The sequence below is a fragment of the Palaemon carinicauda genome, chromosome 16 (assembly GCF_036898095.1).
Source record: "Palaemon carinicauda isolate YSFRI2023 chromosome 16, ASM3689809v2, whole genome shotgun sequence".
NCBI lineage: Eukaryota > Metazoa > Arthropoda > Malacostraca > Decapoda > Palaemonidae > Palaemon > Palaemon carinicauda.
In genome coordinates this window covers 129,959,251-129,984,156 of record NC_090740.1, presented here as the reverse complement: position 1 = coordinate 129,984,156, position 24,906 = coordinate 129,959,251, and the positions used below count along the sequence as shown (strand labels likewise).

Genomic DNA, 24,906 nt, shown 5'->3' with positions numbered 1-24,906 from the left:
GAACATACAGCACCTCCCCCAATAATAGTACTGCATATTACTGTGTAAAGGGCAAAATTTTTAAGACCAGTTTTGGATGAAAAAAGTCAGGGTTCGCCCATTACATGAGAGATACATTTGGAATTATGAAAATATTTATTTTCTCACCCTATGCTGTATTGTTGTTAGGTTATTCTAATTGCATATGGTTCATTAATATGTTATCAATTCATTAAGATTGACTTTAAATCATTTAATATACTTATTTTAATTACGGTATATAGTTTCATGTTCAAGTAAAATAGGAACATTTACCGGTAATTTTATCTTTGTTTATTTATTGTACTCTATTCGGGCTATGTTGTGTGAAAATGCTGGTAGGCTAGCCTAGTTGTTCGAAACCTAGATTTCCCCTATTTGTACCGGTGATTAATTTTTTTACTTGCATAGTAGTTAGGAAGGATTGACAACAGCGTATAATATGCATATTATAATCATACACTGTAGTTGTGTGTTTATGTAAAATAAAATAAAAAAAAAAAAAATTTTCTTTATTACGATACTTCTATGACCAAAAACTTGTTTCAGACAACTAGGAATGTTTATATTATTTGCCAAGAGATGGCGGCAGTGGTGGTTGTAGGAAACCCCAAAATTTGCAGGTTATCAGTACCTACACTGGTATAAAGAAAAACAATGATACAAACAAGTTAAAAAAATAAAAAGAAATTGTAATAAACTTAAAATCAAAAACTATCAAAATCAACACAGCCATTCAAACTATTAAAAAGTGTTTTAAAAAATTCATCAGAGTAGCATCATTATGGGGATAATCTTCGTTGCTTTCGTTTTCACTACTTGCACTGTCATCGTCCTCCGTTCCATCTATATTGGTTAAAATGCTTTTGCTGTATACTTAGAAATCCAAAATAAAGACAATTTTATATCATACTTTTACTAAACACGCCAAACTAAAGCCGAATCTTTATTTGTTTAAGTTTCATCACCGATCATAATGAGCAAACTACAGTAATGCATTTACACATGTATAGGTAAGCTTTTGCAGCAACAGCTATCTTACCAAGTATTGGTTATGTAATAATGATATTAATGTTGATTTAATTACTTTACCCCCTTTTCTGTTTCATTAGTTTGATGTTGGCTACCCCCTCAAAATTTGGGGAAGTGCCTTTTTTAAAGATAATTGTGCCTTGCATTTTTGTAATGTTGTTTTAAATTTTGGGAGAATTTCAACGATCGGCTATTAGTGATTTTTTTTATTCTACAGTATCAGCAGGTGTTGTTAGGTACAAAGTAATTTTGTGTTATGAGCCATCTTACTTTGTACTGAAGCTGTGTACAATTACCTCTGAAAAGTAGTATGAACTAAAATAACATGATAGAAACCATGTGAAAAAATGTAGTGCTGTACAGTGGCTTACCTAGTGTGTTAGTCAACCGCAGGTAAGCAATAGTGAGTTAGTATCTTATGAGTTGATCCAACCTAGGGCAGCAAGCATTCATGAATTCTATATCTTCGTGCCTGTCTCTGTAACCTATCCCCTGCAAATATGGAGGGCTCACTGTACACTTTTAGGGCAAGGTAAAATCACCATTCAGGAGCACCTCCCCATTGACTCTGCTGCTAATTTCACCTAGAAAGGGAATTATCTGGCCAGGCACTACCATTTTGACCACTGAAGTATCAAAGAAACTGTGGTTAAGAAGAAAACCTCCAGCATCTGATATTGCTTCTGCTATGGTAGTGAGAGCAGTCTTGTATGGCATCAGAACCACCACCAGGGTTAGCTAGGCCTATGAGATGGATCGTTAAATCTTCACCTTGAGTCTGGAAACGGCGCTAGGTTTTCAATGTCGTCGAGTAGCAAGTTCTTATATTTATGTTGAAAAATGTGATTCGGATCAGAATGTGCATCCATCACAGGATCGCCAGGAGTTACTTACTAAATCTCCCCCCTTGATATCTATAGCAGAAGCCCCTCTGCCGCATTCCCCCCACTACTGTACTGAGCATTTGACTTGAAACAAGAAAAGGCTCCCCTTGGACCCTTCCTTGGAAGCTGGGAACCCAAAGGCCCAACCACAGCTATGCCCTTGAATGGAAAGGAGACCCTGGAGTCACCTGATACCCTGAAGGTCCAACCTCAGCCACATTCCCAGGCTGGAGTAGGAAAGAGGCAGAAACCAAGTTAACAGTACCTGAACCAGCCCCATCTCGAGTAGGCTGACCATAGAGGGAGCGTATCAATGCCTCTACTATTCCATCAACAAAGCATCCACAAGGGGGTTGCAAGCATACCAAATCCAAGTGGACCAGTAACCTGGATACCCTGAGGACCCACCTTCAGCCAAATCCCCAGGCTGGAGCTGTAAAGCGGCAGAAGGCAGGTCAACCATACCTGAACGAATCAGTCAGATCTTGAGGGGGCTGATTCGATTATTCTAGCTATCAGTGAGGCATCAATAAAGATGGAGATGTAAGCATACCAAAGCCAGCAGACCAGTAACTAGGTTAATCGAACCCTGACCAGGATCTCACCTAGGTAGTGAAGTGGTCACCAAGAAGATACGTCCTCAAGCAGTCGAAGGATCCCAGTAGTAAAGGTCTCCTCTTTGGAGCCTATCATTTTCAGATCCAAAGTAAACAACATGGATAGGGAAATGGTCTACTAGGGTCTCCATTTCCAAATCAGCTAAATGCTGAAATTACGATACCAAGACTAATAAGATCTCCTAAAACCTTTCTAGGTAAACACTTGGTAGGCCCTGCGGTTTTAGGATATCCCCTTTCCACCACAGAAAGGAGGAAAATGGTCTCAGCTCTTAGGTGATCTGCCCCAGACTTCGAATTCCAAGAAGAATTGATCTACTACAAACAAATGGAACATTTTTCTAGGTCCCAGAACAATCGCAATACTTTCTTCGTGCCTGTCTCTGTAACCTATCCCCTGCGAATATGGAGGGCTCACTGTACACTATTTGGGCAAGGTCAAATCACCGTTCAGGAGCACCTCCCCATTGACTCTGCTGCTAATTTCACCTAGAAAGGGAATTATCTGGCCAGGCACTACCACTTGGACCACTGAAGTATCAAAGAAACTGTGGTTGAGAAGAAAACTTCCAGCATCTGATATTGCTTCTGCTATGGTAGTGAGAGCAGTCTTGTATGGCATCAGAACAATCACCATGGTTAGCTAGGGACATGCCCTGATATGGATCGTTAAATCTTCACCTTGAGCCTGGAAACGCCACTAGGTTTCCATTGTCGTCGAGTAGCAAGTTCTTATATTTATGCTGAAAAATGTGATTCAGATCAGAATGTGCATCCATCACAGAATCACCAGGAGTTACTTACTAAATCTACCCCCTTGACATCTATAGCAGAAGCCCCTGTGCCGCCTTCCCCCCACTAATGTACTGAGCATTTATGACTTGAAACAAGAAAAGGCTCCCCTTGGACCCTTCCTTGGAAGCTGGGAACCCAAAGCCCCAATCACAGCCATACCCTTGAATGGAAAGGAGACCCTGCAGTCACCAGATACCCTGAGGGTCCAGCCTCGGCCACATTCCCAGGCTAGAGTGGGAAAGAGGCAGAAACCAGGTTAACAGTACCTGAACCAGCCCCATCTCGAGTAGGCTGACCATAGAGGGAGCGTATCAATGCCTCTACTATTCTATCAACAAAGCATTCAAAGGGGGATTGCAAGCATACCAAATCCAGGTGGACCAGTAACCTGGATACCCTGAGGACCCATCCTCGGCTAAATCCCCTGGCTGGAGCTGGAAAGCGGCAGAAACCAGGTCAACTGTACCTGAACGGGTCCCATCTAGAGGGGGAAGATCGACTCTACTATTCTAGCTATCAATGAGGCATCACCAAGGGGGATGGAGATGCAAGCGTACCAAATCCAGCAGACCAGTAACATGGTTAGTCGAACCCTGAGCAGGATGATCCAACCTAGGCAGTGAAGTGGTCACCGAGATGAAGATACGTCCTCAAGCAGTCGAAGGATCTCAGTAGTAAAGGTCTTCTCTGTGGAGCCTATCATTCTCAGATTCAAAGTAAACAACATGGATAGGGAAATGGTCTACTAGGGGCTCCATTTCCAAATCAGCTAACTGCTGAAATAAGATAACAAGACTAATGAGATCTCCAAAAACCTTGCTGGGTAAATACTTGGCAGGCCCTATGGTTTCAGAATATCCCCTTTCCACCTCAGAAAGGAAGAAAAAGGTCTTGGCTCTTAGGTATCTTGCTCCAGACTTCAAATTCCAAGCAGAATTGATCCATTACAAACAAATGGAAAATTTTTCAGGGTCCCAAGGCCTGCCTCAATCAGTAAAACAATCACAATACTTTTGATCCCATTTCAGGTTAGTTGACATATTACATCCAACCCAGATGTATCTAGGTTTAAAGGCATTAGTCTGTAATAGAAATACCTTGAATTAAATATTATTATAAACATTCTCAGAAAGGGTTATGAAATATGTCTAAGCCCTTTCCTATAATGACCATCTAAGAAAAGTAGGCTCATAACACAATTATCCACGTATCTAGAAATTAACTTCAGCAAGACAGGCAATAGTCCATCCTAGACCCAATATTAGATAACCATCATGGTTTACCAAGCCAAAGGTTCTGAAAACAACTACTAACGTGAGCCTACCAGTCTTAAAACAGGAATAGATTCACATAATACAGGTAAACCTTGGGTTACATCGTTTCGTCTTAAGTTGGTTTCTATCATTCGCCAGTTGCCAAAAATATCTAAGCCATTTTTTTTACTTTACGTCGTTCCGCCACAAGATAGTGAAGTCGTTAATTGCATATGTTAATATAATCATCTTAAATCTTAGAGACCAAAATACAGTATGAAAACATCTTTTGACTGCATGTTGTTGTTGCCATCTTATTTAGCAATCTTTAATAGCTTAAGGCATTTTCCAATTTAAAGTGCATTTTAATAAACAACAACTATTTACTTATCATTATTTTTGGTTGTGATCAGCTCATCTCAAGACTTTATCGAGAATATGCTTACATACGAATAACAAAAATATTGTCTGTATAATTTCTTAATTCACTAAAAACTAATTCTTAATGGAAATTACATCAACACCAATTTATTATAGAATATCATTGTTTACATACCATTACATTTAATTTATAGCTATTACTATTGGTTATCATACTCATATAAAACAGATTTAACAAAAATATTTCATATTTTTTCCTTAAAAGTGTCAGTTAAATACTACACACAAAATAAACTTATTATTGGATTTCCTCAACTGCTCTGTAGCTTTAGCTGACAACATAACGTATATGTACTTAAAAATGCCCAAAATAATTCTAGATTTTGATGTTTTTCAACTTTGTTCAATATTTTTTTTTTAGTTTTCTATTATCAGTTTAAGGTGTATTTTAACAATAGCAATTACTGATTATTTTTATTTTGGTTTTGTTGGGAGCCGTTTTCAAGATCACTACAGTATCACGATTACGCTCACATATAATTAACATAGTATTGATATAATTTTGCTCCCCATCATATAATCCTTGAAGAGAAGAAGAGCACAGTTCAACGAACTCTCGACCAGTTTCTTATTAAAAAGTTTATCGAACAACAACAGCCAGAATCAGCTGTTGACGCTGATGATCCACAGCCATCTACGTACATGATGTAAACAAATTAATTGTAAATATTGGTAATTTCAACAACTAAGTTTACTTTGTACTATCACAAGATAATTTCAATAACTCCATTTTTTATAACCTTACAAAATAATTTTTTTTTTATAGTGACTCCGAGCAAACTACATTTAAAATAAAGAGCTTGTGATGCCAAATTGTAAACATCTACTTGTTCCGTAACTGAATACAAACCACGCTATTTACATGGGATACTTACTTTGGCGACATCCAAAGTAATTACCCCCTGTAAATAGCTAAGGTTTGTATCGTTAGGAAAAATACAAATTATCTACGAATTTGTCATATTTACAAATATGTCTATACATTTTTTCGTAAATTTAGATTACTTTTTTCCATACAGTACTTCATTAAAAAGCAAAATTTTATTTGTTTTGTAAACTTAAAATAGATTCTTATCAACCACATATTATTCAAATTGCATTTATAAATTAAATATACAACTGGGAATAGTTATTAGTGGTTTAGCCTGGTGACAGGTAAATTCAGAAACAAGTAAGTGCAACTAACGTTGTTTTTCGACTTGTTGCCTCTCCTGGAACTAACTACCGATGTAGGTGAGGTTTACCTGTACTGCATATGATTCTATCATACCTTTCTTTCCCTCTAATACTCATATCAGATGAATATGGAAGGATAACTTCCTGTAAGAACAGGTGACTGACTGGTCAGCCCTCTTCTCATAGTCATATGTCCAACTGTAGGAGGACGGGAATGTCTCTCCCCTAAAGTATCACATATTCCAATACAACCATATACAGTATATAAGAACAGTCTACAAGATAGGTTTTAAGAACTGCTGTGATACAACTGAATAAATAGACTAATCCTACCTCAATACTAACCTTGTCAAGGTTTTAACTGTTAGGCTAATGAATACTCTGTTGGGATTCACCTAACATTAAGCCAGAAACTGACTGCAGTACAATTAATAGTAATATTGTAATATTCACCCTTAACCCAGCTAGACAGCCTTTAATGAGGTTCTGATGTAAAGGCCTGAAGTTAACTTTCCTTTTGTATCTCATAACAATGTAATAATTTGAATTCATTAATTATGAAAAGAAAGTAACAAAATGAATAGGAGGATGGTTCCTTAGTAGGATGCCATTAATGACACTCATAGCCAATGACTTTCAGCAAGTGAGGTGCTAAGGCAAGTGTAAATGAGCCTAAACTTGTAGGGTAAATTCTATACACATTGAGTACATGCTTTGCATGTTGATACATTGGCCCTAGAGCAGGGGAGACGATAGTTCTTTGGTAATCATGTTGCATTGGATTCCCTGTTCTAGCCTTTCACAGGAGTCCTTGAAGACCACAAAGCATTTCAACCCTAAAAAAATTAACAAAATGATTGAATTATAAAAGCTTTTAGGAAGTAAAGTATGGTAAGGAATCTGGAAAGACATAGTCCATGTAAACCTTACTAGATACTGTATAAATTAGAGACTGGCCTTTTATGTAAACTGTACAAATAGCTTTCATAAAAACCTTCCCCAGTAAAATAAAAAAATCTTGTGCTTCAAAGGCTACATTTATAAATATATTGCTCATGAATTTGGTATTTAATCATACACTAAAAATTATAATTTACTAAAAATTTGTAAATCTAGAACTATAAGAATAATTATTTAATCATTAAAAAAGTCAAATATCTATAACACAAATATCTTATATAAAATATTTTAATATGTAATTTTTCAATATAATGGGTAAAAAGGATAATATGGTATATAAATCAGTTATGGAATGCTCAATAGGAATAAAAAAATAAAGTTTGAAAGATCACGCAAACAGAATTAAGAGTAACCAATCCCACCAACCACAAGCAGAAATGAAATCACTCGCGCACACTTTGTTTAAAACATGAAACCATACGCTACTTTTACCAATGGAAAAGATAATTATTACACACTAGCTATGAAGAAGACATTTGCCTAAAATTTTATCTCACAATTACATATTCCAGGAAATTATTCAACAAAATGAGAATAACCAAATAATGTAAATCTCTTAAAAAATAAAATAACTTTATATGGCATGTTAGAGGACAATCTATGAAATCATGAAAAGGTATTTCAGAGGCAGCCTCACTGTTACTCATAAGCTAGGATTGGATTCGAGTTCAGGATACTGTATATAGCCCTGTGCTGAGACTTGCAAGGCCATTCGCCTCCGAAATACATTGCCTAACGAGGTACATTAGGTCATTACCTTTTAAAATGTTAACGACTACATTTCTTAAATAATGAAGCAATATCATTTCAATTTCAAAAACACTTTTTTTCACAATCAATACTCAAACTGTTCAACAAGTGTTATGAGAAACATTTCCAATGAATTAAAACTTTCAAACAAAACAAATAAAACCCAAAAATTAAAATACATCAATCAAAGTTCAGGCTACACTGAAATAACCCCAAATTCATAATCATATAAAAATGAAGATTAATGTTCATTTGCATAATTATTCTAAATACTGTACTGTAATAAAGTTCCTTCAATACAGAAATCTTAGAATTTACAAAATATTTAAGCAAAATATTTGAGAGCTTCACTTTGTCACTATTTCACCATAAAATAATTTATTAATTGTTTTATAAAAACAGGTTTATATATGTATGTATCCAACAAATATGTTGAATTTTTATATGAGAAGTACTAGGAACCTGCCTAGTTCCTACTTCTAAACCAGTATTTATTTCAGCTGTGACTGTAAACTGCTTGAACACTATAAAGAAACAGCACCTATTGGTAAAGAGTTGACTGGAAGTTTCTGTCTATACAGCAGTATATAAACTACGACACATCATGAGTAATCACAAAAAAAAAAAAATCATTAAAAACCTATGTGGCCTCTCGTGGTTTTTAAGTACAAATATAATACAGTGAATCTTTTGAATTACCATAATCTAAAAAAATAAATATGTATTAGTATATTTAAATCTTCAAGTTTTATCTAATCACAGAGAGTTTATCTTGAGTAATGGAGAATTGTTCTCGCCGTCTTGCATCCACTTCTCGTGCTTTGCTATATAAAAGAACTCCTGCAATGACAATGCCAGTTCCAATACCACTCCAGAGTGTTACTGGGTTTCCAAACATCAGTACAGATAGCCATATTAAGAAAGCTCTCTTAGTTGTATTGGCTACACTGCAATAGACAAAAATACAGTCGTCTTCATTAGTATTTCTTATTTTTCTTAATCTGACAAAAGAAATATACCAGTTAAACAAAAGAAATCCAACTAGTAGACTTACCATACCTGTAGAGATTTCATAGTTTCAGTAAATATTACAAATAAAATTATTAAAATGTTAAAAAGGAAAAGATAATCTTTTTGTTTTGATTGTATTTGCTACTTTTTTTATTTAATTTCACGAAATTGAATCTGAATAAATAATTTTTCTAATCTTACCAGATGTAAAATGTAAAAAGAAAACCATGTCAGAAGTTCGAGCCAAACGTTATTATTATTATTACTATCCAAGCTACAACCCTAGTTGGAAAAGCAAGATGCTATAAGCCAAGGGGCTCCAACAGGGAAAAATAGCCCAGTGAGGAAAGGAAATAAGGAAATAAATAAATGAAGAGAACAAATTAACAATAAATCATTCTAAAATAAGTAACAACGTCAAAACAGACGTGTCATATATAAACTATTAACAACATCAAAAACAAATATGTCATAAATAAACTACAAAAAGACTCATGTCCGCCTGGTCAACAAAAAAGCATTTGCTCCAACTTTGAACTTTTGAAGTTCTACTGATTCAACAACCCGATTAGGAAGATCATTCCACAACTTGGTAACAGCTGGAATAAAACTTCTAGAGTACTGCGTAGTATTGAGCCTCGTGATGGTGAAGGCCTGGCTATTAGAATTAACTGCCTGCCTAGTATTAAGAACAGGATAGAATTGTCAAGGGAGATCTGAATGTAAAGGATGGTCAGAGTTATGAAAAATCTTATGCAACATGCATAATGAACTAATTGAACGACGGTGCCAGAGATTAATATCTAGATCAGGAATAAGAAATTTAATAGACCGTAAGTTTCTGTCCAACAAATTAAGATGAGAATCAGCAGCTGAAGACCAGACAGGAGAACAATACTCAAAACAAGGTAGAATGAAAGAATTAAAACACTTCTTCAGAATAGATTGATCACCGAAAATCTTGAAAGACTTTCTCAATAAGCCTATTTTTTGTGCAATTGAAGAAGACACAGACCTTATGTGTTTCTCAAAAGTAAATTTACTGTCGAGAATCACACCTAAAATTTTGAAAGAGTCATACATATTTAAAGAAACATTAGGAAGTCAGTTGGAGTCATGAACTCATGGAAGCAACTCCAAGAGTGTTACTCTTGTAAATTGATTACAATACTCTTATTTGTAGTCGTCAACTGTCCTAACAAGCTATTGTGAATTTTCCAGTCGTCAACTGCCCTAACTAGCTATTGTGTATTTTCCTGTGCTGTAATCTTCTTGAGTTCAACATCTTTGTGTCTCTGTTGAAATCTAAAACGGAATAGCATGGGTAAGTGCTTTAACACTATATCCATAATCAAAATATCTGGGTAATTGTTAGCCTACCTACCAACTCGGAACCTGAAACTAAGGGGTATTGAATATTGAATAGTGATTCTACCTTAAAATAAATATTCACTCATGATCTACAAGAATTCACTATAGTACCAATAAGGTCCATTTTATTCTATCATGTTCCAGAAGGATTTTATTAAGCAAAACTACAATCTAAATCGCATAATTAGACTTGAGATCTCAAAATATCTATCAATCTCAAACCATTTAAACAGTTCCAATTCTTACAGTACTAATAGATCATCCAAATTAAATTAAATATCAGCTGTTATCTTTAAAAGAATTCTCTCTCCTAGCTTTAGCTACTATGATTAGCACACCCTTCGTGCTGGAGAAAAAATATTTGTTTATACATTGGATCCTTCTCTCTGGTTACGGTTCATTTTCCCCTTTGCCCACACACACTGAATAGTCTGGCCTATTCTTTAAATATTTTCCTCTGTCCTCATACACCTGACAACACTGAAATTACCAAACAATTCTTCTTCACCCAAGGAGTTACTGCACTGTAATTGTTTAGTGACCTATTTTTGCTTGGTGAGGGTAGAAGAGAGACTAGCTATGGTAGGCAACTATTGTTCACTAGTCTTGAGTAGTGCCATAGCTTCAGTACCATGGTCTTCCACTGTCTTTGGTTAGAGTTCTCTTGCTTGAGGGTACACTTGGACACACTAATCTATCTTATTTCCATTCCTCTTGTTTTGTTAAAGTTTTTATAGTTTAAATAGGAGATATTTATTCTAATGTTACTGTTCTTTAAATGTTTTATTTTCCCTCGTTTCCTTTCCCCACTGGGCCATTTTCCCTGCTGGAGCCCCGGGCTTATGGCATCCTGCTTTTCCAACTGGGGTTGTAGCTTAGCAATTAATAATAACAATAATGATAATGATAATAATAACAATAATAATAATAATAATAATAATAATAATAATAATAATAATAATAATAATAATAAGTCTGAATAGCTTAAGTCCATGACCTAGTCCACTGCTTATCACATGTCAGATTTCAAGGCGCATTTTAAACACCCACCAAAGAAAATTTGAAGACACAAATACATCATTCTTGAGTATGCAGCACTAGTAGCAACCGACAAAATTTCCACATCTATTTTGCTTGCCAATCTCAAGAATTATCCAGTCATAATATTCACTAATAACTAATTTTTTTTTTTTTTAACAGTGCTAAATCATGTTAGGTAAATTTTTACAAAGTGTGATCTTCATTACTTCCAGATATGGTTAGTATCAATTCCCACATTACTACAGACATGAACTGAAAGAAAGTAGCTGCTAAATACTCATTCTGGATGCTTGTTAGTTCTCCAGGATTGGAGACATGCACAATATCCATCCTCAAGCATTGAAGGAACTGCAATGTAGGCAAACACTTTTCCTTACTACTTCTATCTTTACAGATTTAGAGGTAGAAACCATGTATAAATGGTCCTTTGAGTATAACAAAGATATATTCCTACAGCATGGTTTTAGTCTAATTTTGACGTGATTCGGAGCATAACTAAATACAGTACTGAAGTCGCTCTCCTATGCTAATACAGTCAACCAGTAAAAGCCATAACCTAGGGCATAAAATATACTCTATGACACATAAACATAACTAGGACTAAAAAAATGGAGGACATAAATATACAGTACAGTACAATAATATAACAAAGCAATACTGTACGGCTCTTTACCTTACGGGAGATGTTAAATCAAGAAAACTTTATTAAAGACAGGATCTACTGTTGTGTTTTTTCATGAGTTTCTCATTATAACAACCTGGTAGGGGTAGGTCCCTGGATGAAGCATTCTGTTTTTGGTTGAGGGGATTGAGTTGTCAAAAGATATTGCTCTGAGCCAAGGAGAAGGAGATGCAAGCATATCGCCACACATCCCCATTCATCCCGGGTGTGTTTCGCACCAAATTCCACAAACCTAGATAAGAATCGTCACATGTACGATATATCTCGGGTTGCCATACTCCGTCACAACAGTGGTGGACAGAATGAAACCTGCCCCATTTTTTTGCCTAGTTTTCGATGATGGTCGGGCACGTGCATTACAACACGTGCAAGGACATAACACATCGCATTAGCCATGATCTGTTTTGCTGTTATTGCTACCTAATCGCCCCTCAAAACTATAAGTGCGATATCTCCCTATGGGAGATGTGGCAACCAGCATCACTACGCATGCGTTCAGCAAAGGTATGTAGTGAGTGAGAGAGCGAGAATACTTTGTCGTACTTGAAATAAAATACAAAGTCTGAACATCGTAACGAATTAATATTTGGGCGGAAACACACTTTTGTTTTTACGATATAAAATGCTTTAGTGAAGTAGTGGATAACTTTTTAAACATGGGAGTCCCGTGGATCACACACGCCATATCGCATGTATATCGCATACACAAAGATCACTACCACAAAGTACCCGACCAATTGAGATTTTACAACTTGCCCACTGCGATATATGCTGCGGTGTCCTGCGTTTCGAAAAATATGTGCTGAAATATCGCCTGCAATGTTAAAATTTTCTGGATTTTTCCATATCTCTGATTGCCAAGGTGTATCACCTAAGTGTGATCCCAATTTTAGAGCGTTACTGTTTACTACATCCACTAGAAGTCTATTCTTAAGTATTTGCTATTTTGTATGTAAAGAAACTGCCACATTAAGTGGCATTGTATCTTTTCAATTCGTTTGTGTCCGTACCTCTGGACTGATTTGTGCTAAGTGTGAAAAGATTGTTGTAATCTACAATTGTTATTCCTTTAAGGATTTTGAATGCCTCTATAAATTGTCCTTTTAGTTGTAGAGTTTGTAGATCAAATAAGTTCAAACGTTCCATCCTCCGTCTATATCCAAATTGTCTTAATGTTGGAACTAGTTTGGTGGCCCTAGCTTGTACAGTACTGCTCCCAGTCTAACTATATCTTTCTGAATACGTGGAACCCAGAATTGGACTCCTTATTCTAGATGGGGTCTTACTAGTGATGTGTACAACTGTAGTACAGCGTCTTTGTTTCTGTATTTGAATTGTCTCTTTATGTAACCTTTTAGTTTTTGTGCTTTTATTTCAGCTATTATGCTGTTTGGTGAACTTCAAATCCTTGCTGAAAATAATACCAAGACCTTGCACCTGGTCCACACTTTCTATTTCATTACCCAGCAGTGAGTAATCTGATTGTGGGTTACTATAACCTATGTGCATGACTTCACATTTCCCACAGTTGGAAGGCATTTGCCATTTTCTTGACCATTAATCTACCTTCAATAGAGCCTCTCTAAAGGTTTCTACATCTTCTGAGTTAGCAGCATTTATGCCTAGTTTAGTGTCATTGGCAAAATTGGTTATTCTACTAGTTAAAACTAAATCTGTTGTTAATGTAGATCAGAACTAGCAATAGGCCAAGGACGGATCCTTGAGGTACTCCGCTTGTAACAGCTGCCCACACTGAAGCTTCTTCATTACTTATAACTCTGTTTTCTGCTTGTTAGCAAATCTTCGCTCCACTCAGCTGGCTCGTCAATGATGCCTAGTGCTCTAATATTGACCATTAATTTTTTATGAGGATCTTTGTCAAAAGCCTTTTGAAAATCTAGGTATATGATGTCTATTGCCCAGCTTTTGTCATAAATGCTACACGTGGAAAAATTCCGAAAGATTTGACACACATGATCTCTTTTGTCTAAAACCGTGTTGGCTGTCTATCAGAAAGTTGTTTTTCTCTATATGTTCTACTATTGAATCTACTATAATCGATTAAAAAATTTTGCAAGGTACTGAAGACTCACAGGTCTGTAGTTGCCAGGTTCTTCTTTTGGTCCCTTCTTGTAGATTGGAGGAACACTGCCTAGTTTCCATCCTTGTGGTGCCTTTCTCTCGTTGGCCGTCTTTCGGAACATTTTGTAAAAGTGTGGGGTTATCTCTTCTTCTAGTTATATAATCTCTCTTGGATGAATATCATCTGGACCTGGTGGTTTAGACTTTCTGCATCCTTTTATTTTCTTTTTGAGATCATTCAGTATAAATGTGATTCTATTTAACAGTTGTGGCCCTTCACATTCAATACAGGTTGACCATCACTAATCCGGCAATCTATAATCCAGGAACATCAGTTATCCAGCATTATTTTCGCTACTGGCCGCATAGCTGGCGGAACTGTTTTTCAATTATTTTCGCTACTGGCTGCATAGTTGACGGCACTGTTTTTCAATTATTTTCGCTACTGGCCGCATAGCTGGCGGAACTGTTTTTCAATTATTTTCGCTACTGGCTGCATAGTTGACGGCACTGTTTTTCAATTATTTTCGCTACTGGCCGCATAGCTGGCGGAACTGTTTTTCAATTATTTTCGCTACTGGCTGCATAGTTGACGGCACTGTTTTTCAATTATTTTCGCTACTGGCCGCATAGTTGATGGCACTGTTTTTCAATTATTTTCGCTACTGGCTGCATAGTTGACGGCACTGTTTTTCAATTATTTTCGCTACTGGCCGGTTGGTAGCGTTGTTTCCCATGTAAACAAATAGAAGATGCACCCTCATATCAGCAGGTCAGACTTAGGAAAACAGTTTCTAGTGTATTTTAGCATATATTATTGAAAACAGGCTAGCTGTACATTACAGGAGCAGAAACAGAAAACGTATATTTCCGCACATAAGACGAGGTTAAAAATTAAGTCAAATTTGAATGAATTTGCGTCATATCCACTATATAAGATGACTGTAGAATCACAAAACCATCAGTGCATAGGCTAGCTTTTGTTGTATACTTAAATATCAAAAATAAATTAAATACTGTAAAGACAATTTTATATCATGCTTTTGCTAAATACACAACATAAAACTGAAACCACTGCTTTGTTTACGTTTCATCACCGATCATAACAAACAAACTCACCTGTGTATAAGTGTGCTTTTGCAGCAACAAATATCTTGCCAAGTATTGGCTATGTAATGATATTAATTTTGTTTTACTTACTTTAATGAGAGAGAGAGAGAGAGAGAGAGAGAGAGAGAGAGAGAGAGAGAGAGAGAGAGAGAGAGAGAGAGAGAGAGAGAGAGAGAGAGAGAAACTAATAATAAGGTCTATAAACAAATTGTAAGGAAACTGTGGCTATTTCATATTGGTGCCGATATAATATGTATTATCAATAGATTGCGAATAATTATATAAAGAATGCTGTGTTATTCATACAGTATGTGCGCATAATCGCAATACGGTAGCATGACCTTGAGATGAGCTGATGCCTACTAAAAGTAATTGTTGATCATTGAAATGCTAAAAAAATTTAAAATTAGAATAGAAACATGCTTTAATAAACCACAATAATGCCTAATCAAATATGAAGGTTTAATGAATAAAAATTAAACACTGTATGAAGCTCAAAAATAAACTAACCATACGCGCCTGCACACCTATTGTCGCAGACATATTATCACACACTCGCACAGAGAAAGTGAGAACGTGTTTAAACGATAACTAATACCAATGGCTGTCAACGAACTGTACGAGAACTGTTATATCCTGTAACAAATTGCTGCTGATGTAATATTCAGTATGAAGATATTTAGAATAAATTAAGAAATTATATATATAAAAAAATACGCCACTTGTATATGCGCAACCTTTCGATACAGTAACAGGACATTCAGATCAGCTGATCATAACCAAAGGTAAACAAAATATTAAGTAATTCTTTATGTTTAAAATTATTCCGAAATTAAAAACTGAATACAAAAATGTTTTAATAAAGCACATGACATCCTATTAAACAAGAAAGGGAGTGACTTAGGTGATTGCCGAATCATGAGTTCATGACGCATCATGATAAATCTACGGAAACTTCGCATTTTCGACTTACAGCGCGTTGTAATGTATGGATAATACGGCACGCTCCCGGTCCCAAAGTTCCCGGATTATTGATAGTCTACCTGTAGCTGGTTTGGGGAGTGTCGCTGATTCTCCCCTAGCGAATACAGTTGTGAAATATGCATTCATCAGTTCAGCTTTTTCCAAATGAAACCATTGTTCTCTAGTCTTGGGTAGTGCCATAGCCTCTGTACCATGGTCTTCCACTGTCTTGGGTTAAAGTTCTCTTGCTTGAGGGTATACTCGGGCACACTATATTATCTTATTTCTCTTCCTTGGGTTTTGTTAAAGTTTTGTAGGAGATATTTATTTTATAATGTTGTTACTCTTCTTAAAATATCTTATTTTTCCTTGTTTCCTTTTCTCACTGGGCTATCTTCCCTGTTGGAGCCCCTGGGCTTATAGCATTCTACTTTTCCAACTAAGGTTGTAGTTTAGCAAATAATAATAATCCTAATAATAATAATACCCTAAGAGTCTCTTAATGGGCAAATCTTGGGCTTGATTGGGTTTCTACTGTTTACATAGGTAAAAAATTCTTTTGGGTTTTCTTTACTTGGGGAGCCTCTCTTTTCTCTTCATTGGTCTTGGCCTTTCTAACTAGTTTCCCTAATTTTCTGCTTAACTTCTTGTGCTCGGAAATTTCATGAATTGAAGGCTGTGGACCCATTAATTTATGTTTCCTGTCTGTGCTTCTTATTGCATTGGCTATTTCTCTGTTGAACCACCTAGGTTGTGGAGTTCCATTTGGTATAATTTTTTTATGCGTTATTCATTTAGCCCTTTTTTCTTTAATACTTCTACAAAAGTGTCCAATTGTGTATCAATGTTCCCTGTGTCGTCGTATTCTAAATTCTTGATGTATTCCTTCAGTTTTTTCAGCTACTACGTCTGTAGTCCAGCTTTTTTATGACGTTCCTTTCTTTTAGATGAGGAATGTTTACCTGAAACCTAACTATTTTGTGGTCACTTTTGCCAATATTTTCACCTACTAAAACACTGGATACTAAATTTCCTTCTGTTGTTAGCACAATATCTAGTATGTTGTTTCCCTTAGTTGGTTTATTGACCCACTGATGGAGGTATTCAATGTTGACAGATTCTAGTAGTGTCCCGCTATACTGGCTGCATTGAAGTCTCCCAGTAGGACAGCTAGCTTATTGTTAAATTCTTGTCCAAGTAGTCTATATAGCTCTTGTCTTGTTTTTGTGTATGATGTGGGGGTCTGTATATTACTAGTATGGACATGTTTTTTCCTATGGTGTTAATATTTGCACCTGGCACTTCACATTCGGTTTCTAATTTAATTTCTATGGGGTTTAAGTGATTTATAACATAGTGCATTACCCTTCCAACTTTTTGATAAGGTGATCCTTCTTGAAAAGCTTGAAACCTGAGATTTCGATTCTCCAAAAAAATCCTTTGTTTTTTCTTGAATCCAGGTCTCGGTAATGCCTATGACATCTAGTTCCTCACAAGCTATCATTGCCCTGAAGTTTTCTATTTTATTTCTAACTGATTGAGGATTGAATTGTGCCGCTCTGAGGAAATTTTCTATCTTTTTTCTCTTCCTCTGTGGCTTTGCTAGTTTCCCTGATTTACTAGTGTTTTACTTCTATCTGTATTATCCAAGATTCCAGCAAAATTTCTCTGTTTTTGGAGGATTTTCTAAGGGTCTAATTTGTTCTTGGTCTACTGTGTTCCTATAATTGTACGGGCTGAGAGAGAGAGAGAGAGAGAGAGAGAGAGAGAGAGAGAGAGAGAGAGAGAGAGAGAGAGAGAGAGAGAGAGAGAGAGAGAGAGAGAGAGAGAGAGAGAGAGAGAGAGAAACACGTGTATGTATGTGTTTTAACTACTAACAGTTTAGCGTTGAAATCCCAATTAATTTTTCAAAATGATAAGGAGAGACTTTGCTTTCCTCAAAGTGCTGAATGACATCTTTCAAAGCATGGATGTCTTCGGCAACTAAAAACTAATCTTAAATGTTCAATCATGCATATATTTGGAATCAAATATCATACAATATAAATAAAGAAAATAGTCAGCACTTAACTGTACTGCATTTTCTATTTAGTTTCTGTCTTTTCCAAAATTAAAAGGTAGATAGCAACTATTGTCATTCAAGAGCAGCTTAAAATGAAATTGAAAAAAATGCAAAATTCAACTTGATACTTGTCCAACACTATAATAAAGATGTGCAATCCTTTACACTAATACTGTATTTATGTTAACCTTGAAAAACACATGAAAATCTAGAAAACAAAATTTACCTTCCAAAAAACCCTAAGTATGGGATGTCTTGTCATAAAACCTAAATGGTTTAAGCATATATTTATAAAATACATTTACTTATTCTAGGTTATTGGGTTAAAACCTACTATGGCTGAGAACTGTCAATGGGTCTTTCTTAGAATCATATTCTGATTCATTACATAGTAATTTGTGAATTTCTTTCCAAATACAGAGATAACTGTATAAAAGATTTACTTTCCTGGATCCAAGGTCTTATTCTATTCAACCTTTCAAGATTAATCTTACATTCAAGAGTCGCATTACATAACCAATGTTACGTAGAAAATAAGATATTCACTTAGATGGAATAATCCTCCTTTCAGTTTAATATCTTCTATTGTTTGGTAACGAGACTGGATAAAGGTAGAATATTTAGTCTTTATAGATTTTTATAAAAAATATAAAATTAAAAACAGCAACAACTTACCTGTAAGTGACAGGGTTCACGTAAGACATCAAAACATACGCAGTGATTGTTTGACCATGGAATGATACTCCATCCAGGAAAATTGCAAATGCAAGATCGTGATTCATTTGTGTGCTCAACTTTTTGAAATCCACAAGAAAATACCAAGTTGGCAGCTGGATTATCACTGCTGCCAGGTTAGGGTAAAACTGCAGTTCTGCTGGGCTGGTGGATAAAAAAAAAAAAAAAAAAAAATTATTCAAACAAGTATGGTACGAATTGTATATGAAAATATCAATATTTAAAAATTTTATCATAAATTATATTTTTTAACAATAAAAGAAGCTTCCATATAACTCTATCAATATAGTTAAAATCTTAAGTGTTCCAGAAAAAAATGTCAATATTTAATCAAGATTCCATGGTACCATGGTACAGCTTGTACTGATGCTGAGCAGTGAAATTTCATGGGAAATAAAAGGAAAAAAATATGCTATTAAATAACTTTACTTTTGTATTTAGTGGACTAGATACTTATTTCAAAACTGTTTCATCAATACAGAATTTTTTGTTTTTGTTTTCCAAGAAGTCAGGCTAATGAATTGGGAAATTTCTGGACCCAAAGAAAAATGACAAATTCGGAGATACAGTAATTTGTTTTTTTTTCCTAACAATACAAACCTTTAACTATTTATTAGGGTTATTACTTTTGGCGAAGGTGAAAGGATAAGCCATTAAAATTTAGTGATGTTTAACTACCCATCTCGGTGGTTAATGGAGGGGGGGGGTTAGTTCGCTACCCCTCCCACTTACACACTTGTGATTGAGCTCACATTGCTTGGAAGTAGGACTTCAAGGGGGACAGATTTGGCAGGTAAGTTTGTATAAATACCGGTAGCTAAAGGTTTGTATCATTATGTAAAATACAAATCATCTCAAAATTTGTCATTTGTTCCGTAACTGGTATACAAACCTACGCTATTCATTAGGGGTGACTCACCCATTATGATAATGGACATCCCTGCCAAACTGACTTTTTGGCTACCCAGGACATCAATATTTTGAATAGGTAGGTGCCAAAAATAAGAAGTCCCTACATCTTGCTAAACCTTGCTACACAACGTCTGCAGTCTACGCAAGCTGTGTGTTGAGATAAGCAGTGTGACTGTCAAGGTAAAAGTTATTCCGAGTTTTTTTTAGGAAAAACTGTTGTAACCAAGACTTTCCCAATACCACCGCACCAGGGTATGGGGACGCAACAGTATTGACGTAATACTAGGTGCACAAGGAAGCATGGTTTACTTGCAGTGGTTTGAGGTCAGTTTGTGCAGAGAACTCCAGCTGCTTCTTTCCTCAAGAGAGGGGAGGATGAAGAAAAGAATAAGATCCAAACATACATTTTCATTCATGCAAACTGAAACCTGGTAACTGTGCCCTCAACCTTCTCCTACTTGTCCACTAAAGAGCTAGAGGTATTATACCAGCTGTTGTGTACTCCCTAGAGGGCCGATAGAGAACGTATTGAGCCTTCTGTGGGTCACGTCTTGCAGGTAGTGGGCTGTGAACGTATTTTGATGTTTCCACACCCCAGCCTGTAGAACCTGCATCACTGAAAAGTTTCTTTTGAAAGCCAGGGACGTAGTAGAGATGGTATTCTTGGTGACCCTCCTCTTGTTCCTCCCTGTGCTGAAGAGAAGTGAAGCCACACAAGGACAGCCTGCTGCTGTTCTTTTGAGGTAAACCTTAAACTACTAACTGGACTGAGTAAGAGATTATCAGAGTCGTCTGTTACAAAGCTGAGACTCGAAATCCGGAAGGAGTCGAATCGGGGATCTGCCATCCTCGGATTTTGAGTCTTGGCAACAAACTCAGGGACAAAACATAACGTTACCTCTTCCCATCCCCTTGAATGGGCGATGTCGTATGAGAGACCATGAAGTTCACTAACTCGTTTGGCCGAAGCCAAAGCTAGCAGGAACACCGTTTTCAAAGTCAAGTGGCGATGTGTTGCCTGGCATAAAGGTTCATAGGGAGGTCTCTTAAGAGACCTGAGAACTCGAACCACGTTCCATGGGAGAGGTCTCACTTCCAACTGAGGACAGGTAAGATCATAACTCTATTCGAGTAAGGAAAGTTCTAGCGATGAGGAATGTCCACTCCATTCAGCCTAAGGGCGAGGCTTGAGGCTGGGCGATAGTCTTTTACCGCTGAGACTGAAAGGCGCATTTCTTCATGTAAATACACAAGGAACTCCACAATTGCTGAAATAGTGGCATCAAGAGGAGAGATACCCCTTCCACAACACCAACCACAAGACATTCCACTTTGCCTGGTAGACTGCTGCTGATGACTTCCTCAGGTATCCAGACATCCTTTTCGCAACTTGCTGCGAAAGGCTTCAGGTGTGAAGTCGTAGCAAAGCTACGGCTTTGTGGAAGATTTTAACATGCAGTTGTCTGAGTGGATCGTGTCATGGAGGGAGTTCTCTTGGAGACTCCGTCAGGAGTTGCAGAAGGTTTTTTAACCATTCTGCACGATGCCATAGTGGAGATATGAGGGTCATTGAGAGGTTGACCGATGTTCTGGTCTTGTTGAGCACCCTCCTCATCAGACAGAATGGGGAAAGGCATAAACATCAATGTTGTCCGCCCGTTGTTGAAATGCATCATGCCAGAGAGCCTTGGGTTCTGGGACTGGGGAGCAGTACAACGGGAGCCTGAAGTTCAGGGCCATTGCAAAGAGATCCACAGTCAAAGAACCCCACAAAGTCATGACTTTATTGGCTACTAGATGATCTAAAGACCAGTCGGTACTCACTATCTGACAGGCTCTGCTCAGGTTGTCGGCGCTCACATTCCTACTGCCTGGAATGAAGCGTGCCATCTCTACTGGGATAGGGGCTGCAATAAGGTACCTCCTTGTTTGTTGATGTGAGCCACTACCATAGTGTTGTCACTCATCACCACCACTGAGTGGTCCAATAGGGACTTATAGAACGGTTGAAAGGCCAGAAAGACGGCCTTCATCTCTAGGAGATTTACATAGAGGCATTTTTCTGACTCTGACCAGAGGCACATGGGCCCCCTATCTTTTTTTTTTTTAAAGTGTCTGGGAACATTATCAAATGTGGGGGGGAGGACGAGAAGATCTATGCCCTTTTGCAGATTCTCGTCTCGCACCCACCATTTGAGGCCCATCTGTTCCGCTGGTCCCATGGGGATCAGGGTGTCCGGGGAGTCGAAGGCTTTATTCCACCTGGACTTGAGTCGCCACTGGAGAGATCAAATCCTGAGGTGGCCGTTGAGAACTAGACGGGCCAGAGATGATAGGTGCCCGAGAAGACGTAGCCACATCTGGGCTGGAAGTTCTTCTCGTCTGAGAAAGGATCTTGCGACCTTTCTCAGCCTCATTATCCTGTCGTCTGATGGGAAGGCTTTGCAGAGATTGGTGTCTATACAGTAATCATGCCTAGTTATACAGTACCAGTCCCTGCGTGGGAACCAGGGAGGATTTCTCGAGGTTTACCATGATTCCCATACCTTGGCAAAGACTCAGAAGTTTGTCTCGGTGATGAAGAAGGGTTGACACCCGGTCTGCTAGGATTAGCCAGTCATCCAGTTAACGGAGGAGACGTATGCTGATCTTGTGTGCCCAAGATGACACTAGGGCGAAGACTAGTGAAGACTTGGGATACTGTGGAAAAACCAATGCACAGTACCTTGAAGTGGTATTTCCTGTTTTCTAGGCTGAATCTTAAGTACTTCTTTGAAGATGGATGAATTGGGATCTGGAAGTAGGTGTCCATTACGTCCAGTGTGCACATGAAGTCCTGTGGTCTTACCGCTTGTCTGCCGTCTCCATGCTGAACGGAGTTTGCTTGACAGACTGGTTCAGAGCTGAGAGGTCAATAACTGGTCTCCAGCTTCCAGATACCTTTTTCACAAGAAAGAGTCGATTGAAGACTGGGGACCCGTTGATGACCTCCTGAAGAGCGCCCTTTTTCACTATGGTCTGGACTTCTGCCCGAAGGGTTAGGCCCTTTGGTGATTTCATGGCAAAGGAGTCTATTGACTCCGGATTCCTGATAAGGGGAAGGAGAGATGACGTGATCGGGATGCGATACCCTGAATGATTCACCTATTCCAGCAACTTTGCAGGCATTCCCCACTGGTGGACTAGCGGGGGAAGTGTCTATTCTACCATTTACGGCCGCAGCCGCTCCCTCTAGGATATTTTCCTCCCCTGGAGGACTTTGTGCCTTTCCTGTCCTTGGTTGGAAAAGGCTTCTTAGACGCTGTCTGCTTCGTTGTCGTCTTGCTCGTCGAGGTATTGGCTAGATTAGACTGCTGAGGAGCGGGTGGTTTGTAAAGCCTGGATGTCAAGGCCCTATGGAGGAGAGAATCCTGGTGAGACTTCCTCCATCTCTCTGCATCCTATTCCACGTCCTTCGGCTCAAATAGAGAGGATCCTTCTAGAGAGGAGTTCCTGAGCCTAAGTGATCTTGGCATTAGGGACCTGTTAATGGAACCTCTCAGACACTGCATCACAAGGTTTCAAGATTGTGTCTGCCCACAAGTTTGAGACTTGGTGGGCAAGAAACTCGATGGTGTGAGCGCCTGAAAGGAGGAAGGTTTCCATAGCCTAACTGGTAATTTCTTTGGAAAAATCCTCGGTCCTTACCAGGATTCCCAGGGTCCCCAACCAAAGATCAAACCACGAAGTAGCCTGCATGGCATACTTCATGACTTTCTCCTGATTGAGGATCCCTGCTGCCGAGAAAGAGACCTGATGGTTGGAGAGCTGGACAAGGTTCATCCAAGACCTCATAGTACCTCCTCTGCTGGATGCTCCTCTGCTGGATGCTAGGAGGTGGGAGGAGCTTAGCAGAAAAGCCCAAACAATGAGAGGAGAAGTCAGAGAGCTGTTGGGTGATCTTAGCCCAGGCACTCTTCAGCCCCTGGGACTATGGCAAAGCTGCACTGGCCTTTAAGTACCAAAGACAGGATCTAGGACCGTGTCTTTGCCCTCTTGGATTGTGCTATCTCTGGGTCGGCAAACGCATTGAGAACCTTGATAAGAATCGGAACTTGCCAGAAGGCATGTTCTGACTCTTTCTGCTCGCCCTCTGAAGTGGAACTGTCTGCGAGTCTCCTTCCTCTACCCTCTGAGAGCTCATCTCGGGGTGGGTTGTGGACATCCCTGGCAGGGCTAACGGGTCCTGTGGGTCTGAAGGTCCTCGTAAAGGACTTTGGAAGAGTCTAACATCGAAAGCCTATTGGTACTATCCTTCCTAGTTCCTATCGGAGGTGGAGAACTCTCCGCACGAGGGGACTTCCTTCCTCGCAAGGCTCCCTCGGTAGAGGTGAGGAGGGAGAGCGTCTGGGAGGAATACCAGGAAGGATGGGCCTAGAAGGCCGCACAAGGATCAGCTTTACTCACGGAGATGTAATAGTGTCCGAGACTCCTCTTCCTCTTCAGGGATGAAGCAGCTGAGGTTCTTTGCCCGGACTCTGCTGGTGCCAACAGATGTTGGGGGATGCAGAGGCCTCTGAAGAGCGTGATTAAAAGGCAGGCCTAAAGGCTTGCACAACCACTCTGACCATGGCACCGAACCAGGGCTGCTTATTGATGCTGGCACTGTAAGAGAGGTCCCCTGAAGGGAAAGGGACTGAAGGTTTCCTTTGAGGAGTCTCTTCCGGAGCTGGATGACACTGTGGGTCCTGTGGGTCTGCCTTTGAAGTCGAAATTTTTGGGATCTTGAACTACCCTGAGGTCCCCTTTCCCTCTTTCCCCAGCGGTCGCGTTGTAATGCATTTGTGGGGAGGAAGTGGGGCGACGGAGACCTATTGGATGTAACCCTTCTGGAGGGCGAACACTTACCTTTCTGTTCCTTCCTGTTCTCTTGATGGCGTGACTTCCTTGAAGTCGGAGAGTCTGGTTCTGCCTGTTGATGATGTCTGCTTTGCGCTAGCGGAGGAGAAGCTTGCTTGTACGATGGCGAGCT

At 38.4% G+C, this 24,906-nt stretch overlaps 1 protein-coding gene across 3 annotated transcripts in view; it reads right to left on the bottom strand.

Moving 5' to 3' along the window:
• Positions 1-524: 524 nt before the first annotated feature.
• Positions 525-24,906, bottom strand: part of LOC137655876 (solute carrier family 35 member E2A-like) — a 99,673-nt gene continuing 75,291 nt past the window's right edge. For all 3 annotated transcript variants that reach the window (XM_068390085.1, XM_068390086.1, XM_068390084.1), the window contains exons 7-8: positions 18,924-19,127; positions 525-8,873 (exon numbers count right to left, since the gene is read on the bottom strand). In XM_068390085.1, the coding sequence (XP_068246186.1) occupies positions 8,675-8,873; positions 18,924-19,127 (403 nt within the window). In that variant the 3' untranslated portion in view covers positions 525-8,674. The remainder of the gene's footprint in view (positions 8,874-18,923; positions 19,128-24,906) is intronic.